The sequence below is a fragment of the Wolffia australiana genome, chromosome 8, assembly GCF_029677425.1.
Source record: "Wolffia australiana isolate 7733 chromosome 8, ASM2967742v1".
NCBI lineage: Eukaryota > Viridiplantae > Streptophyta > Magnoliopsida > Alismatales > Araceae > Wolffia > Wolffia australiana.
In genome coordinates this window covers 11,816,693-11,837,164 of record NC_135842.1, presented here as the reverse complement: position 1 = coordinate 11,837,164, position 20,472 = coordinate 11,816,693, and the positions used below count along the sequence as shown (strand labels likewise).

The following is a 20,472-nucleotide window of genomic DNA, read 5'->3' as shown; positions in this document are numbered from 1 at the left end:
AGTGGAGAAGTTTGTGACATTCTTGAAGTCTGTTACGGGATTCTGTAGAAGCATCAGAGGAAGACACGAGGACAAGGTACGAAGTATGAAATTCAACATGGTATCAGAGCAGGTACTGTCGTCTTCCTCCAGATCAATTGTCGTCATCCGCGGTGAGGAGAGATCTTCGTGAGGCACTCGTTTTGTGCCGCAGAGATCATCATCGTCCAGATCAGGGATTGTCCACTCCCGATCTGACTCTTCTTGTTCAAGTAATCAGAGATCGTCCCCGTCCAGATCTGGTCTTTCACGTCCAGATCTCAGATCTGATCTTTCTCGTCTGGATCTGATTGTCCAAGCCGCTGATCGCACTGCAGAGCATCTTGATCTTCCTCGTCTGGATCTCGTTCAAGGTCCGTCATGTTTGGCCCTTATCGCACTGCAGAGCGCTCGAAGGAGGTCAGATCGGAGGAGCGTGAAAACTGAGGCATTGTGTTACTTCCGGGTATTTCTCTTCAGTGTTGAAGAGTTGTGAAGACTTTGTTCCAGATCTACTCAGATCCAAGCCTTCTCTATATCGACATCGGACGTGTATCTTCAGTGTTGAAGAGATGTGAAGACTCTGTCTCAGATCGACTCAGATCCAGGTCTTCCCTATCGGCATTATTCCAGGTCAGAGTGTTATTGCTTTATTAACAGTTGATTGTGAGAAATTAAACCCAACGATTGCGTTGTGTTGGATCCGAGAAATTACTAGCACTTGAGTAGTGGCGATTCTTGTTGATAAAATGGAGAACAACGATCTTCAGATTACTCAACAAGAACAAGGTCTTTCCTCTATTCTACATCATGGAATACCTGAATCCATGAAATACACTGGGTTGAATCTATTACATTGGAGCAAGTTTGTTGAGATGATACTGGAAGGAAAAAGACTGGGTCATCATCTGGTTGAAGAAGTGAAGCCATCCGGTCCACGTTATACATTGTGGAAGGCTGAAGATGCTACTGTCAAGAGTTGGTTACTGAGCAGTCTGAGAGGAGATTTAATTCCAAAATACCTTCTGATTGAAACTGCTAAACAGATTTGGGAAAAAATACATAAAATTTGTTTGAAGACTAACAATGACTGGCGAATTTATGAATTAGTTACCAAAGCCACACTTATCCAGCAAGGAGATAAAACAGTCCAAACATATATATGTGAACGTCAAAGTCTATGGGATGAAATTGAAAAGAGAATTGTTGGGACCTACATGGTCGACCACCGAGACAATCACAGGCTAATCTTGTCAATATTCAATAACCTACAGATGGCAACGATACAGTTCATCCCACACTCAATGATTTCCATTCTATCAAGGAGGAGTTAGAAAGGCTGAAGAATATGATTTGTCCAGTGAACACATCTATGGTCTGCAAAGGGGAGCATCATACTGGTAAACATTTTAATTTTCTTGGCACTCATAATGCATATAGTTCTTCCAACTGGATTATTGATTCTGGAGCAACAGACCACATGACATCATATCGGTCAAATTTCATTGATTATTCTGTATGTTCCAGTAGCAGGCGGGTATTAACTGCAGGGGGAGAAATGCTCCCAGTATATGGTATTGGAACAGTTAGAATAAAGAATCTGCGATTATTAAGAAATGTCCTACATGTTCCTAAACTTAAAGTGCAATTGATTTCCCCTCAAAAGTTGGTTAAAGACACACTGCTTACTCTAACATTGGATCCTTCTGGTTGTTTTTTATTTGATAAGAAGCGGAGCCCGAACGATTGGACCAATTGAGGAGAAACACGGCCTCTTGACTGTGCATGATGGAGCAGTTGCTGTGCTGATGGCGGATGGAAGAGGCCTGCCAGAGGAGAATAATCTTTCAATAAATAGAGAAAATCAAACTGTTCCATTCGCGTTTGGGTCATCCATCTTTTGAACTCTTGGAACGAATGTTCCCAGCTCTTTTTCATAATATGGACACTTCCAAACTTATATGTGACGCATGTCAGTATGCTAAACACAAGATGTCGTCATTTAAGGGGAAGGGTGAGCGGAGTGCAAGCCCATTTGATCTCATACATACAGATGTGTGGGGATCGTGTTCTGTGTCATCAGTAAATGGTGCTCGATGGTTCATTATAATTGTTGATGACTGTACTCGATTGACGTGGACATATCTTCTTAAGAGTAAGCTAGAGATAACAGACATTGTCAAACATTTTCTCACCATGGTACAGACTCAGTTTGGTGTACAAGTGAAGAGGATTAGATCTGATAATGCACGAGATTACTTTAATGCAACACTGAGTTCTTATTTTCAAACACATGGTATTGTCCACAAGTCATCATGTGTATATACACCACAACAAAACGGTATAGCTGAAAGAAAAATTGGTCTTGTTGTAGAGACAACCAGGGTCTTACTAATCCATCAAGGGGTACCTAAATATCTCTGGGGAGAGGCCCTATTGACTGCGGTTCATTTAATCAACCGATTACCCTCCAAAGTACTTGGATACGAGAGCCCTATTGATCTTATGACCAAATTCTTTCCTGCTGTAAGATTGAAAACTGGACTAAAACCTAGACAGTTTGGCTGCACGGTTTTTGTTCATGAACATCATCCAATTGATAAACTCAGCCCAAAGGCTCTAAAATGTGTATTTGTTGGATATACATCTACTCAAAAGGATGATGAAATGGATGCACTACTCAAAAATGACACGTGGGAAATTGTTACATTACCCTCAGGAAAGAAGAAAGTGGGATGCAGATGGGTCTACACTATAAAGTATAAGTCAGATGGTACATTAGAAAGATACAAAGCTCGACTTGTTGCAAAGGGCTACACTCAGTCGTATGGAATTGATTACGGTGAAACATTTGCTCCTGTGGCTAAACTGAACACAGTTCGCATTCTAATTGCAGTAGCAGCAAATTTAATCTGGAAATTATTCCAGTATGATGTGAAGAACGCTTTCTTACATGGAGAACTGGACGAGGAAATGTATATGGAAATCCCTCCTGGATATTATTCATACACGCACAGGAGTCAAGTGTGCAAATTAAAAAAGGCATTATATGGATTGAAGCAATCTCCAAGGGCTTGGTTTGGGAAGTTCTCTCAGGCAATGAAAGATACGGGTTACTGTCCAAGTAATGGAGACCACACTCTCTTTGTTAAGACAAGCCCGGATGGAAAGGTAGCCGTATTACTTGTATATGTAGATGATATCATTGTTACTGGTAGTGACAGTGAAGAGATTTCAATTTTAAGTAAAAAACTTGCACAGATATTTGATATCAAATCCGTGGGATTGTTGAGGTATTTTCTGGGAATAGAGATTGCCTATTCCCCTGATGGCATTTTCATTTCTCAGAGGAAATACATTCTAGACATATTGAGGGAAATGGGTATGAGCAACTGTAAACCGTCACCAGTACCTATGGATCCAAATCTGAAACTGGGACCATGTGAAGAAGCAACTCCAGTGGATCGAGGACAGTATCAGAGGTTGATTGGTAAACTCATATACCTAAATCATTCTCAACTAGATATTGCATTTGCAGTGGGACTTCTCAGTCAGTTCATGCACAGTCCACGGGAAACTCATTGGCAAGCAGCTTTTAAAATACTTGCATATCTCAAGGGAACAGCTGGACATGGGCTAATATTCCAGAGAGGAAAGAAATTGATATTAGAAGCATACACAAATGCAGACTATGGTGGATCTGTGGTAGATCGTAGATCAACAACAGGATATTGTATGTTTCTTGGAGGGAGTCTGATTACTTGACGCAGCAAGAAGCAAAAAGTAATATCAAGATCTGTTAGATCATGAGCCCAAGAAGCAAGATGAAACAACTAACTAAGTGGGCCTAAGGCCATTGTAATCATATAAAAAAGACCAAGATAAATGCAGGAAAAGGGCAGGCCCAAATCCCATTAAGGGTCCACGTAAGGCCCACTAAGGGCCCAATAGTGGGTCCGATTAGGGTTTAATATTGGGTCCCTATGGGCCCAATATTAAACCCACTAAAGGTGGATATTGGGTCATTAAATGACCCAATAAATCCATCCTGTCCAACGGCTATAAATTTATAGCCGTTGGACAGGCCCTTCTAACAGCCATATTTTTAAATATGGCCGTTAGAAGGGGTCTGGTCACCTCCCTAGTATGGTCACCTCCCTCCCTTTGATTCTTCATTGTAAAGCTATAAATAAGGGGTCTTTTTCTGATCTAAGTAAGATCTTTTTTGGCCCCTAATTTGGGTGTAGTTTTTTCCTCCCTCTCTCCACTCTCTCACTCCCTCTCTACTTTCTCTCTCTTCTTTCTCTCTTTATCTCCTCCCCACTGATTTCTCATGGTATCAGAGCAGAGCTCGATCTGAGCCTGTTTGCAGCCCTGAATGCAGCCCTGATTGCAGGAGATTGAAGTGCTATTGAAGGATTTGGAGGCCCTAGTTGCAGCTCCTTTCTGAAGTCCTTCTTCAGCCCTAAAAGCAGCCCTTTTTGCAGCAAGATTGAAGCCCTGTTCGAGGGACTTGAAGGCTCCAGTTGCAGTTCTTTTTGAAGCTCCACTTCAGAGGGATCAAAGCTTGAAGTTGATGGGGAAGACCAGAACCAGGATGAGTGCCAGAGCTGAAAGGGAGTCTGAAGAATTGTCTGCCATGGCTGCTGCCCCAGTGGCTCCAGCAAGTGCAGCAGCCATCGCCTCTGCCCCTGCACCTGCCCCGGTCAGAATCACTCTACCGGACCTCGACATGAAGTATAATGGCCGCAACGGCCAGAAGTGGGTCACGCTGGCCCAAAGAACTCTCAAGGCAGCTTACCTTGGGAAACATCTGACTGAAGCACCACCAATGGAAGACGCATACGCAATGGATATTTGGGACTCCGAAGAGGCCCTCATCATGAATTGGATGATAAAGAATATGGAGGAAGAGCAGAAGGATGATTACCTCCTGGTCAACATTGTTCGAGATTTGTGGAAGGAAATCAACAAGTCGTGTGCAGAAGTGCACAAGTACTTCCGAGTCTATGATCTCCGAGAACAATAGCGGAAATTGAAGCAAGGCAGCATGAGTATCTCCTCCTACTCAGCAAAGCTCAAAGCAATTTGGAGGGAATTGGACCTTCTATTCCCTGCCGGGGATAGGGACCACCCTTCCTACATCCGGGAGGTGACCTACAGAACAATTCAGTTCCTGATGGGTCTCAACCCGGAGTATGAAGTGCTCAGGAGTCAGCTTCTCCATAGGGAACGATTTCCCACTTTGGAGGAAGCAATTTCGGAGTTGCAAGGTGCTGAAAGTCGCAAGACAATCAGCACCAAGGGAAGTGGAACCACCACATCAACCACGGTAGTCCACTTGGCAAAGAAGGAGGGACAAAGCAATTCGAATTCTTCAGCAGCACAGACCACTGCTCCACAGCAGCCCAAGGCGTCACCAAAAGAAGGTAACACCTCGGATCTCATCTGTGGATATTGCAGGAAGCCAGGGCACATCAAAAAGGAGTGCCGCAAACTGGCATGGAAAGAGGAGCAGGTCCGGAAAGGCACATGGAACCCTGGACAGCACAAGAAAGCCTACCTGGCTAGTGAAGGGGAGGAAACGCAACCCTCTGGGAAGAAGGAAGAAGATGCCGACCTTCAGAAAATTCTGCAAATGCAGTCTGAGGTAAACAAACTGCTGCAGAAATTCAGCTCCACCTCACTGGCACAGACAGGTAAAATCTTCGCACTAACTACCTTTAATAATAATGCAGCTATTTCTGCAAATTGATTTTGGATTCAGGGCGACAGATCATATGTCACCCCACAAAACTTATTTTCTCTTATGAAACCGAAACTAGTAATTTAAAGGTATTTACTGCTAATGGTGGGATATTAAGGGTAGATGGAAAAGGATCTATTAAGGTTAAGGGGAAAATCTTGAAGGGGGTGTTACATGTACCCGATTTAAAGGCAAACTTATTGTCTTTAACTCAGTTGGTAGATGATACTGGGTGGCAATTTAGTCTAGACTCTGATGAGTGTTTTCTCTGTCTAAAGGGCACCGGGCAGAAGATTTCCTCAGTTAGCAGGAGAGGGGGACTTCTCATGCTGGATGGACTAGGGGAAGGTGGGGAGCAGAGGGTGACCTATGCTGCCCAGAGTGCAGAACGCATCACCCTTCTCCATAGGCGTCTAGGACATCCCTCATTTCATATTTTAAAACATTCGTATCCGGATTTATTTAAAGGGGTTATTTTTTATCAACTTATGTGTGAAAGTTGTCAATATGCTAAACACAAAAGGTCATCGTACCCTAATACAAATCATAGGGCGTTATCAGCCTTCGAATGCGTTCACAGTGATGTATGGGGACCATGCTCCATACCCGGATTGACGCAACACAGATGGTTCATCCTTTTTGTGGATGATTTCTCTAGATATACATGGGTATATCTATTGAAATCCAAAGATGAAGTCCCAGCAGTCATCCAACTATTTTGTGAAATGATTCACAATCAGTTTGGTAAAAAAATCCAGCGATTTAGATCGGATAACGCTAGAGAATTCTTTTGCCAGGAAGTCAATCAATACTTCGGAAGAAATGGGATAGTTCATCAGTCTTCATGTGTAAACACCCCTCAGCAAAATGGGCTTGCTGAGAGGAAAATTGGACATATTATGTCCACTGAAAGAGCCCTATTGTTCCAAGGAAATTGTCCAAAAAGGTATTGGACAGAAGCAGTAGCAACGGCTACACATTTAATAAACAGAACAGCATCTAAAACTTTGAATTTTAGTGCCCCAATTGACCTTTTATCTTCTGATTTTTCAAAAGTAAGCTTGAAGACTAACTTACCAGCCAGGATATTTGGCTGTACAGTATATATCCACGATCACTATGCAGGAAAATTGGATCATCGAGCCCTGAAATGCATCTTCCTGGGATACTCTAACACCCAGAAAGGCTACAAGTGCTATCATCCACCAACGAGAAGATTTTTCGTCTCGGCAGACGCACAGTTTGATGAATTGCACATGTACCATGACGAAAGGGAGCGTGCTGAGGCCTACATGGACAAATCTGAGGAAAGGACTGAAGATGACGAGTTCAGAATGATCCCATCATCAAACCAAGGTGAGTTTACCTCTGAGATTGATATTCCAACTTCAGCAGGGGAAGGATCTCAAGCACCAGAGGACAGCCCATGTGAGGACGAAGTCCAGGCTCTTGAGACCCATCCGAGCGACAGTGGGTGGTCCATTGCCGTCCGGAAAGGGACACGGCAATGCACCAAGACCAAGCGGTATCCGGTAAGCAACTATTTGTCGTATACCCGTTTTTCACCTGAAAATAAAGATATAGTTCATGCACTAATGACGGTATCAGTCCCTAAGAATTTCCGAGAAGCTATGTCCTTACCGGAATGGCAGCAAGCCATGAATGAAGAAATGGAGGCACTAGTAAGGAACAAGACTTGGGAGATGGGTCCACTTCACAGGAAAGAAGGTAGTGGGTAGTAGATGGGTCTTCACCGTCAAACACCACTCAGATGGATCCATTGCCAGATACAAGGCCAGGCTGGTGGCCCAAGGGTATACAGTCATATGGCATAGATTATAATGAGACATTTGCCCCAGTTGCCAAGTTGAACACGGTAAGAATCTTAATCGCACTTGCTGCTATTTATGGATGGAAACTTTATCAATATGATGTAAAAAATGCCTTTTTGCATGGAGATTTAGAGGAAGAGGTATATATGGCACCCCCACCAGGTTATTGTCTAAGTAAAAATTTAGGAGATGTATGTCACCTTAAGAAGTCACTCTATGGACTGAAACAGTCCCCCAGGGCTTGGTTTGGAAAATTCTCAAAGGTAATGATAGCAGCAGGATACTTGCAAAGTGAGGGTGATCATACTCTTTTTATTAAGCACTGTGATAATGGTAAGATAGCTATTCTGATAGTCTATGTAGATGATATTATCATCACGGGAAATGACAGTGCAGAAATTCAGAATCTTGAAAAACACTTGTCGTCCTCTTTTGATATTAAATCATTGGGATTGATGACATACTTCCTAGGAATTGAAGTGGTATATTCGAAATTAGGAATTGTACTAACCCAACATAAGTATACCTTTGATTTACTAAAGGAGACAGGGAACTTGGACTGCCGCCCAGCAGCCACTCCGGTCGATGTAAGCGTGAAGCTAAAGGTGGAACAACATGACAAGGATGCACCTATCGACAAGACATCCTTCCAAAGGCTCATTGGTAAGCTGTTATATCTGAACCACACCAGGCCAGATATAGCATTTGCAGTGAACTCCCTGAGCCAGTTTATGAATGATCCGCGGGAGTCACACCAAGGGGCCGCAAACCGCATTCTGGCCTACCTAAAGGGGACCATTGGACAAGGCCTATTGTTCAGATCTGGAGGTGAGCCTACTGTCGTTTTGTTTACTGACTCGGACTATGCAGGTTCTTTCGAGGACAGCCGGTCAACCTCAGGTTACTGCAGTTTCATTGGGGGGAACTTGGTGACATGGCGCAGTAAGAAGCAGAAGGAGGTCTCCCTGTCCAGTGCCGAAGCTGAGCTTCGAGCACTGAAGAAGGGAGTTTGCGAGGGAATGTGGCTAAAAGGCATTCTACAAGACCTACGACTATACCAAGACAAGGGTATGGTTCTGTTTTCAGATAGCAAGTCAGCCATTGCACTGGCCAAGAACCCAGTCCAGCACGAGCGCACCAAGCATGCACGGGTGGCCAGGCACTACATCAAACAAAGCATCGACGAAGGCTTCATCATTCCCCAGTACATCTCTACTCTGGAGCAGACGGCCGACTTGCTGACCAAGGGCATTGCGGGGCCCCAATTTCAAGCTTTAGTGTCCAAGTTGGGCATGATTAACATCTATACCCAACTTGAGGGGGGGTGTTAGATCATGAGCCCAAGAAGCAAGATGAAACAACTAACTAAGTGGGCCTAAGGCCATTGTAATCATATAAAAAAGACCAAGATAAATGCAGGAAAAGGGCAGGCCCAAATCCCATTAAGGGTCCACGTAAGGCCCACTAAGGGCCCAATAGTGGGTCCGATTAGGGTTTAATATTGGGTCCCTATGGGCCCAATATTAAACCCACTAAAGGTGGATATTGGGTCATTAAATGACCCAATAAATCCATCCTGTCCAGCGGCTATAAATTTATAGCCGTTGGACAGGCCCTTCTAACAGCCATATTTTTAAATATGGCCGTTAGAAGGGGTCTGGTCACCTCCCTAGTATGGTCACCTCCCTCCCTTTGATTCTTCATTGTAAAGCTATAAATAAGGGGTCTTTTTCTGATCTAAGTAAGATCTTTTTTGGCCCCTAATTTGTGTGTAGTTTTCCTCCCTCTCTCCACTCTCCCACTCCCTCTCTACTTTCTCTCTCTTCTTTCTCTCTTTATCTCCTCCCCACTGATTTCTCATGGTATCAGAGCAGAGCTCGATCTGAGCCTGTTTGCAGCCCTGAATGCAGCCCTGATTGCAGGAGATTGAAGTGCTATTGAAGGATTTGGAGGCCCTAGTTGCAGCTCCTTTCTGAAGTCCTTCTTCAGCCCTAAAAGCAGCCCTTTTTGCAGCAAGATTGAAGCCCTGTTCGAGGGACTTGAAGGCTCCAGTTGCAGTTCTTTTTGAAGCTCCACTTCAGAGGGATCAAAGCTTGAAGTTGATGGGGAAGACCAGAACCAGGATGAGTGCCAGAGCTGAAAGGGAGTCTGAAGAATTGTCTGCCATGGCTGCTGCCCCAGTGGCTCCAGCAAGTGCAGCAGCCATCGCCTCTGCCCCTGCACCTGCCCCGGTCAGAATCACTCTACCGGACCTCGACATGAAGTATAATGGCCGCAACGGCCAGAAGTGGGTCACGCTGGCCCAAAGAACTCTCAAGGCAGCTTACCTTGGGAAACATCTGACTGAAGCACCACCAATGGAAGACGATACGCAATGGATATTTGGGACTCAAGAGGCCCTCATCATGAATTGGATGATAAAGAATATGGAGGAAGAGCAGAAGGATGATTACCTCCTGGTCAACATTGTTCGAGATTTGTGGAAGGAAATCAACAAGTCGTGTGCAGAAGTGCACAAGTACTTCCAGTCTATGATCTCCGAGAACAAGAGCGGAAATTGAAGCAAGGCAGCATGAGTATCTCCTCCTACTCAGCAAAGCTCAAAGCAATTTGGAGGGAATTGGACCTTCTATTCCCTGCCGGGGATAGGGACCACCCTTCCTACATCCGGGAGGTGACCTACAGAACAATTCAGTTCCTGATGGGTCTCAACCCGGAGTATGAAGTGCTCAGGAGTCAGCTTCTCCATAGGGAACGATTTCCCACTTTGGAGGAAGCAATTTCGGAGTTGCAAGGTGCTGAAAGTCGCAAGACAATCAGCACCAAGGGAAGTGGAACCACCACATCAACCACGGTAGTCCACTTGGCAAAGAAGGAGGGACAAAGCAATTCGAATTCTTCAGCAGCACAGACCACTGCTCCACAGCAGCCCAAGGCGTCACCAAAAGAAGGTAACACCTCGGATCTCATCTGTGGATATTGCAGGAAGCCAGGGCACATCAAAAAGGAGTGCCGCAAACTGGCATGGAAAGAGGAGCAGGTCCGGAAAGGCACATGGAACCCTGGACAGCACAAGAAAGCCTACCTGGCTAGTGAAGGGGAGGAAACGCAACCCTCCGGGAAGAAGGAAGAAGATGCCGACCTTCAGAAAATTCTGCAAATGCAGTCTGAGGTAAACAAACTGCTGCAGAAATTCAGCTCCACCTCACTGGCACAGACAGGTAAAATCTTCGCACTAACTACCTTTAATAATAATGCAGCTATTTCTGAAAATTGGATTTTGGATTCAGGGGCGACAGATCATATGTCACCCCACAAAAACTTATTTTTCTCTTATGAAACCGAAACTAGTAATTTAAAGGTATTTACTGCTAATGGTGGGATATTAAGGGTAGATGGAAAAGGATCTATTAAGGTTAAGGGGAAAATCTTGAAGGGGGTGTTACATGTACCCGATTTAAAGGCAAACTTATTGTCTTTAACTCAGTTGGTAGATGATACTGGGTGGCAATTTAGTCTAGACTCTGATGAGTGTTTTCTCTGTCTAAAGGGCACTGGGCAGAAGATTTCCTCAGTTAGCAGGAGAGGGGGACTTCTCATGCTGGATGGACTAGGGGAAGGTGGGGAGCAGAGGGTGACCTATGCTGCCCAGAGTGTAGAACGCATCACGGTTCTCCATAGGCGTCTAGGACGTCCGTCATTTCATATTTTAAAACATTCATCCGGATTTATTTAAAGGGTTATTTTTATCAACTTATGTGTGAAAGTTGTCAATATGCTAAACACAAAAGGTCATCGCATTCTAATACAAATCATAGGGCGTTATCAGCCTTCGAATGCGTTCACAGTGATGTATGGGGACCATGCTCCATACCCGGATTGACGCAACACAGATGGTTCATCCTTTTTGTGGATGATTTCTCTAGATATACATGGGTATATCTATTGAAATCCAAAGATGAAGTCCCAGCAGTCATCCAACTATTTTGTGAAATGATTCACAATCAGTTTGGTAAAAAAATCCAGCGATTTAGATCGGATAACGCTAGAGAATTCTTTTGCCAGGAAGTCAATCAATACTTCGGAAGAAATGGGATAGTTCATCAGTCTTCATGTGTAAACACCCCTCAGCAAAATGGGCTTGCTGAGAGGAAAATTGGACATATTATGTCCACTGAAAGAGCCCTATTGTTCCAAGGAAATTGTCCAAAAAGGTATTGGACAGAAGCAGTAGCAACGGCTACACATTTAATAAACAGAACAGCATCTAAAACTTTGAATTTTAGTGCCCCAATTGACCTTTTATCTTCTGATTTTTCAAAAGTAAGCTTGAAGACTAACTTACCAGCCAGGATATTTGGCTGTACAGTATATATCCACGATCACTATGCAGGAAAATTGGATCATCGAGCCCTGAAATGCATCTTCCTGGGATACTCTAACACCCAGAAAGGCTACAAGTGCTATCATCCACCAACGAGAAGATTTTTCGTCTCGGCAGACGCACAGTTTGATGAATTGCACATGTACCATGACGAAAGGGAGCGTGCTGAGGCCTACATGGACAAATCTGAGGAAAGGACTGAAGATGACGAGTTCAGAATGATCCCATCATCAAACCAAGGTGAGTTTACCTCTGCTGAGATTGATATTCCAACTTCAGCAGGGGAAGGATCTCAAGCACCAGAGGACAGCCCATGTGAGGACGAAGTCCAGGCTCTTGAGACCCATCCGAGCGACAGTGGGTGGTCCATTGCCGTCCGGAAAGGGACACGGCAATGCACCAAGACCAAGCGGTATCCGGTAAGCAACTATTTGTCGTATACCCGTTTTTCACCTGAAAATAAAGATATAGTTCATGCACTAATGACGGTATCAGTCCCTAAGAATTTCCGAGAAGCTATGTCCTTACCGGAATGGCAGCAAGCCATGAATGAAGAAATGGAGGCACTAGTAAGGAACAAGACTTGGGAGATGGGTCCACTTCCACAGGGAAAGAAGGTAGTGGGTAGTAGATGGGTCTTCACCGTCAAACACCACTCAGATGGATCCATTGCCAGATACAAGGCCAGGCTGGTGGCCCAAGGGTATACACAGTCATATGGCATAGATTATAATGAGACATTTGCCCCAGTTGCCAAGTTGAACACGGTAAGAATCTTAATCGCACTTGCTGCTATTTATGGATGGAAACTTTATCAATATGATGTAAAAAATGCCTTTTTGCATGGAGATTTAGAGGAAGAGGTATATATGTCACCCCACCAGGTTATTGTCTAAGTAAAAATTTAGGAGATGTATGTCACCTTAAGAAGTCACTCTATGGACTGAAACAGTCCCCCAGGGCTTGGTTTGGAAAATTCTCAAAGGTAATGATAGCAGCAGGATACTTGCAAAGTGAGGGTGATCATACTCTTTTTATTAAGCACTGTGATAATGGTAAGATAGCTATTCTGATAGTCTATGTAGATGATATTATCATCACGGGAAATGACAGTGCAGAAATTCAGAATCTTGAAAAACACTTGTCGTCCTCTTTTGATATTAAATCATTGGGATTGATGACATACTTCCTAGGAATTGAAGTGGTATATTCGAAATTAGGAATTGTACTAACCCAACATAAGTATACCTTTGATTTACTAAAGGAGACAGGGAACTTGGACTGCCGCCCAGCAGCCACTCCGGTCGATGTAAGCGTGAAGCTAAAGGTGGAACAACATGACAAGGATGCACCTATCGACAAGACATCCTTCCAAAGGCTCATTGGTAAGCTGTTATATCTGAACCACACCAGGCCAGATATAGCATTTGCAGTGAACTCCCTGAGCCAGTTTATGAATGATCCGCGGGAGTCACACCAAGGGGCCGCAAACCGCATTCTGGCCTACCTAAAGGGGACCATTGGACAAGGCCTATTGTTCAGATCTGGAGGTGAGCCTACTGTCGTTTTGTTTACTGACTCGGACTATGCAGGTTCTTTCGAGGACAGCCGGTCAACCTCAGGTTACTGCAGTTTCATTGGGGGGAACTTGGTGACATGGCGCAGTAAGAAGCAGAAGGAGGTCTCCCTGTCCAGTGCCGAAGCTGAGCTTCGAGCACTGAAGAAGGGAGTTTGCGAGGGAATGTGGCTAAAAGGCATTCTACAAGACCTACGACTATACCAAGACAAGGGTATGGTTCTGTTTTCAGATAGCAAGTCAGCCATTGCACTGGCCAAGAACCCAGTCCAGCACGAGCGCACCAAGCATGCACGGGTGGCCAGGCACTACATCAAACAAAGCATCGACGAAGGCTTCATCATTCCCCAGTACATCTCTACTCTGGAGCAGACGGCCGACTTGCTGACCAAGGGCATTGCGGGGCCCCAATTTCAAGCTTTAGTGTCCAAGTTGGGCATGATTAACATCTATACCCAACTTGAGGGGGGGTGTTAGATCATGAGCCCAAGAAGCAAGATGAAACAACTAACTAAGTGGGCCTAAGGCCATTGTAATCATATAAAAAAGACCAAGATAAATGCAGGAAAAGGGCAGGCCCAAATCCCATTAAGGGTCCACGTAAGGCCCACTAAGGGCCCAATAGTGGGTCCGATTAGGGTTTAATATTGGGTCCCTATGGGCCCAATATTAAACCCACTAAAGGTGGATATTGGGTCATTAAATGACCCAATAAATCCATCCTGTCCAGCGGCTATAAATTTATAGCCGTTGGACAGGCCCTTCTAACAGCCATATTTTTAAATATGGCCGTTAGAAGGGGTCTGGTCACCTCCCTAGTATGGTCACCTCCCTCCCTTTGATTCTTCATTGTAAAGCTATAAATAAGGGGTCTTTTTCTGATCTAAGTAAGATCTTTTTTGGCCCCTAATTTGTGTGTAGTTTTCCTCCCTCTCTCCACTCTCCCACTCCCTCTCTACTTTCTCTCTCTTCTTTCTCTCTTTATCTCCTCCCCACTGATTTCTCAAGATCAAGTGCAGAAGCAGACTTCAGAGCAGTGGCAAAGGGAATTTGTGAGATTCTGTGGATCAGAAATATTCTCATTGATCTAAATATATCTCAAAATTGTCCTACAATACTTCATTGTGACAGCAGATCCGCCATTGATATAGCTCATAATCCAGTTCAACATGACAGAACAAAACATGTTGAAATTGATAGACATTTTATCGGAGAGAAGATTGATTCAAATGTGATTTCCATGAAGTATATTCCTTCATATCAACAGGTTGCAGATATACTTACCAAGAGTGTTCCAGGCAGTCTATTTCATCGGCTTTATTCCAAGCTGGGAATGAAGAATATCTACCTACCAGCTTGAGGGGGAGTGTCAGCCGAGATATTTAGAATATACTCCTTGTCTAAAATTCATTCTATTATGGGAGTCTTCTTGTTGTGGGCCCCACTAGACGTACAACCTGGCAAGTATATAAGTCAATGGAGCTCCAGTGGAGAAGTGTGTGACATTCTTGAAGTCTGTTACGGGATTCTGTAGAAGCATCAGAGGAAGACACGAGGACAAGGTACGAAGTATGAAATTCAACACTTAGCAATGGACTTTTTTCTACACCGATGCAGATTATATTGGTTCAATCGTAGATCACAGATTGACCATTGGATTCTCTACCTCCCTCAGAAGAAATGCTGTCACACAACAAAGCAAGAAGGAAAAATTGGTTGCCAGGTTAAATGCATAAGCTGAATTTAGAGCAGCAGCAACAGGGATATGTTAGGTAGCATGGATCAAAGGTATTCAAGAGGACCTTAAGATTGGTATAGTCAAACCGGCCATGCAGTATTGTGATAACAAGTTGGCAGTTAAAAGCATCTAAGCAGCAGCCCATAATATATGGGGTCGCTTATTAGGTTTTATGGGAAGTACACTTCTACTTTTTAACTAAATGGACCAATTATTTTCAGCCGTAGTTCCATTTTGTGTGAGTGGGGCTTTCCCACCAATAGTGAAGTAAGAACATGATAAGATCCCGCTGCCGTAACTGATAGAAAACCAAAGAATTCCAAAGAAAAACAAACTTTCTTAGAAGAACGACTGTAGCAACACGTGTGGGGCGCCCTCGGCCGGGGGGGTGATGGAGCACACGTAACCGGTGACGCAATTGGCCGATCGGGGGGTATTGCAGTGGCTTGGAGGGCGGAGGATTTTGACAAGCTGGAGGAGTGGAAAGGGCGGCATGTGGTTGCGGCCCGGTTGTCCAACAGTGAGGACGAGCGGATATGGGTGGTGGCATCTGCCTACGGACCACCGGTCTCGCGAAGAGGGGAGCTGTGGGAAGATATTTATGCCCTTACTCACAAATTCCAGGCGCTCCCGATTCTCATCGGTGGGGATTTCAATGTGACTGTGGAGGCAGACGACAGGCCGAATGGCCTGGGGGGGGCGGACCCAGGGTCGGCGGAGTTCAGGAACCTACTGGCCAATTGCGGGCTTCAAGAAATGGGGCCCTCGGACCGACGATTCACCTGGCGAAGCGCAGCAGGCCCTCTGGCGCGCTCTTGGCTAGATCGGTTCCTATGCTCCATCGCGCTGCTGGAGATGTTTCCGCTCGCAGAGGTCACGTCCCGACCCCGCCCTATCTCTGACCATACTCCTATTTTCTGGCAGGCACAAATGGGAATTGCCAAGCCTCCTTATTTCAAGCTAGATTGCTCCTGGTTACGAGAGGAGGGGTTCAAGGAGCGGGTTGCCGAGTGGTGGGGCACTGTTCCTGATTTCGGATCAGCGTCAGCACGGCTGGCTACTAAGCTGACAGGGCTCCGGCGACACCTCATCGACTTCCGCCGGAAGATTCGCGAGGATCGGAACCAAACCAGGGACGCTGCTCTAGCTGAGATACAACGATGGGACACAGAAGAGGACAGCCGCCCTTTGTCAGCGGAGGAATTGGCGACGCGTAGGGCCCATCGGGACGCGGTGGCGGAGGTGGATTTAAAGACTGAAATGGACTGGCGACAGCGGTCACGGCAGCTTTGGCTGGCGGCAGGGGATGCAAATACCCGCTTCTTCCATCAAGCAGCAAGTGGAAGACGACGAATGAACAGGATCAACCATTTACGGGTGGAGGGGACAGTGTTCAGCGGCCAGACGGAGGTTGGACGTGCACTGGCTATCCACTTTCGGGCTTTCTACCGTCGGGGGCCGCGTAACAAATGGAAGTGGTCTGGGGCCAGCGCCCCCAGGCTCTCGAAAGCGCAACGAACACAGCTTATCGAGCCTTTCTCGACAGAAGAGGTTCAGTTGGCCACCCACGGGCTGAATGCTGAAGGGGTTCCGGGACCGGACAGTATGCCAGCTTTCTTTTACAAGGAGTGCTAGGATATGGTGGGTCCGGAGGTCATGGCGACTTTGGAAGAATTTCGTAATGGTACCTGCGAGATAGACCGGCTGAACAAAGCTTATATTGTGCTTATCCCGAAGTGTCCGGGAGCCGAACAAGTTGGAGAGTTCAGGCCCATCTCTCTCTCGAATTCGATATGTCTGATCATCGCCAAGGTACTCGCCAACAGACTCCGCGAGGTAATCGGCAACTTAGTGAGCCCCCTACAGTCTGCTTTTGTCCCGGGCAGACACATGGAGGAGAGTGTGGTTGTGGCAGAGGAAATCCTGGCGGCCTGGAGGCGGACAGGCACCACTGGATTTATGTGGAAAGTGGACTTCGCTAAGGCATATGATACACTCGACTGGCGATATCTCTGGAATGTGCTGCGCAGGCGTGGTTTCCCTGAGGTTTGGGTGCGGTGGGTGAAGCTCTGTGTAGCGACCAGCACTTTTGCAGTCCTAGTCAATGGCCGGCCTCAAGGGGGCTGGATCCACCCCCAAAGGGGAATCCGACAAGGGTGTCCATTGGCACCGCTTTTATTTATATTGGCGGCGGACACTTTGATGCGGTGCACGGAACGGCTGTGTGCAAGGGGGCTGCTCAGAGGCTTCCACACCCCTGGCTGGCCAAGCGGGATCCCACTTCTTCAGTATGCCGACGACACTACTTTTTTCATCGAGGGATCGGTGGAGGAGGCTGAGAATCTCTCGATCTTGCTGGACATCTTCTCAGATTTCTCCGGACTCAAACTGAATAGGGCCAAGTCTACACTCGTCGGTATCCGGCTATCTCCAGATGATTTGAGTCAGTGCTCCCAAATTCTATCTACGCCGATTGGATCCCTGCCCATTCGGTACTTGGGCTTGCCTCTCACTGACGGCCGAGTTGGAGCGCGGGAATGGCAACCGGTAGTGGATAGGGTTGAATAGCGGCTGGGAGGCTGGCGGGGTCGTCTTCTGTCTCGAGGAGGGAGACTGGTCTTGGTGAAGGCTGTGCTAGCCGCGATTCCTCTACATTTCATGTCAGTCTTCAGGATGCCGGTGAGCGTTCGTAGACGGCTTGAAAGCTGCATGCGGCGATTCTTTTGGAGCGGGCCTAGTCAAGGGGAATCGAGGGGCTTGGCCCTCGTCGATTGGAACACTGTATGTCTCCCCACGTCACAGGGAGGCCTCGGTGTCAGGCACCTTCAGCACACCAACATGGCTCTGCTGATCAAATGGGTACGTCGACTGATGCAGCCTCCATCAGATCAGGTCACGGCGGTCCTGCACGACAGCTACGGAAGGGGAATGGACTGGGAGCAATGGGCTACACCCCTCCGAGGGGATTCCGCTTTCATCAGGGGGCTGAGGGGGGTCTTTGCCAAGGTTCATCCTCTCTTTCGGCCGAAGCTAGGGGATGGGACCAGCCTCAGATTCTGGTTGGACGATTGGACCGGTCTTGGGCCCCTGCGAGACATATTCCCTCGCTTATATGGTCTCTCGCCCGCCCCCAGTGCCCCGGTTCGGGTGATGTGGGACAACACGTGGTGTCCAACATTACCTGCCCAGCTTTCCGAGCAACAAATGGAAGACTTCCTCCAGTTACAGCAGCTGATTGCCCCTTTGCAGCCGCAAGAAGGGGCGCGGGGCACCTGGGAGTGGCGGGGAGCCAGTTTTTCGGCCAAAGCTGCATACCGCATTCTGCGGGGACAGGGAAGTCCAACAGGTCGCTCCATCATACCCCCAAAGTCGACTATTGTGGAGGCGGCAAATCCCGCTGAAGGTGAAAATCTTCAGTTGGCTTCTCCTGCGGCGAAGACTGGTGACGCGACAGCTCCGACAACGCTGGTACCCGGGGAATACCGCCGAATGTGTCCTATGCTCCGGGGCGGTGGAAGACTGTGGCCACCTGTTCTTCTGATGCCCGACGGCCCAGGCTGTGTGGCAGGCGGCCGGGGTGGGTAGCGTTGACCCCGCTACTGAAGAGGCTTTTTGGAATTCCATCAGCAGTGGGCTGTTCCGCCGGGAGTCGGAGTGGCAACGGATCTTCGCCCACCTGTGGGCGATCTGGCTACACCGAAATGAAGTCACCTTCAGGGGGAGGCCTCCCTCCGTCGATGCTATTTTGCACGACGCTAGGGGACTGGCAAATTTTTGGCAGAGAGGTGGCTGTGGCACCTTGATTTCGTTCCCCTTGTAATGCATGACTTGTATTCTAAGTCATTATTTCAATGGCAACGGGGGGTCCCTTTTCTGGGTGACCCTCTTTATTTTTCAAAAAAAAAAACGACTGTAGCAACACGATCCCTGTGGATCAATTGAGAGAATGATAGAAGAATGAGGGGAAAGTCTTGAATGGAGGTGGAAGAAGAGAGAGAGAACGAATTAGGAACTAGTAACTCAGAACAAGACCGGATCGGTTCTTGTTCCTCTGGCCAGGAGGATCTCCCGCCAGCCTTCTCGCCCAAGCAATTTGAACTTTCAAAAAACTGCCTCCCTTTCTTGGCTTAGGCCTTTATTTATAGCTCCTTTTTCCTGCCCTTGTATTCAAATCTTCCCACGTGTCTTTATTGAGCCGCACGTGTGACGACCCTTCTCTTGTTCTTCCTTTGGTAAGTCTTCATGGAGTTCTTATCGGAACGTCCATTTCAGCCCTAAACTGGTTTTCCGGTCAGAAGTGGAAGAGCATCAGCTGCTACTAGCAACTCGCAGCACGACATAAACTATACAAACGAGAAAAAAACGAAGAAAAAAAGTAGGAGCCAAAAAGGAGGCAAGTAGCGCGATAATATAGAAAAATAGTTAAAGAAATTAATCCTAAGGCCTAGAAAAAACAAGCGGCAAGGATAAACCTGAAATAAGAACACCATCAACAAAATAAAACCAAACCGGTCTGCAACCAATTTATGATAATTCACTTAAGATCTACTCAAGGAGACGACATGCCAAACTATTTTTTTGGATTGAACTCGTTCCGACTTCCAAGCCACATCTAACCAAGGCGCTTACACTTTCTTTGTTCCATATTTGAAAGATAGTCAACCGTAGGTTTTATTCCACTGCATGACATAAAAGACTCAGCAGTCTCTTTGAAACAACTGTGCACAAGGTAAGAGAGCACAATTCTTGCCACGTCACTTTCACCAACAACCTGGACATGAACAGAAACGAAATTAATAGATGAAATAGAGATTAATATTAGGTCCAGGATCAAAATTACTTCATCAGGATCACAATGAACAGGTATTTTTTAAGTAAACAGAGAAACCCAACCCCCAAATCTCTCAAGTTGGAAAAAAGTACGTTGGGGGAAGAAATCGAGAAAGAAACTGGAAGCAAATTTCAAATCCCTCTTCCATGGGATATTCTCTCGTTCTCTTGTTATTAGTCTTATTCCGCCAGCAACTCAACCGATTGCTCCGTTCATAAAAAGGAAAATCAAAGTCGATTTATCTTATCTTAAAGATAAACCCAATAACAATTTCCTTCTGTGTTAACAGTGGAAGAAGTTGCGGCATCAAAACCGGTTAGCGGCTCTAAGGCGAAAAATTACTATCC

The 20,472-nt window shown here is 46.2% G+C and overlaps 1 protein-coding gene across 3 annotated transcripts in view; it reads right to left on the bottom strand.

Annotated features, from left to right (window-relative positions):
- The window catches only part of LOC144706408 (LisH and RanBPM domains containing protein), a 32,410-nt gene that overhangs the window by 11,624 nt on the left and 314 nt on the right, over positions 1-20,472 (bottom strand). For all 3 annotated transcript variants that reach the window (XM_078579339.1, XM_078579341.1, XM_078579340.1), the window contains exon 2: positions 19,924-20,065. In XM_078579339.1, the coding sequence (XP_078435465.1) occupies positions 19,924-20,065 (142 nt within the window). The remainder of the gene's footprint in view (positions 1-19,923; positions 20,066-20,472) is intronic.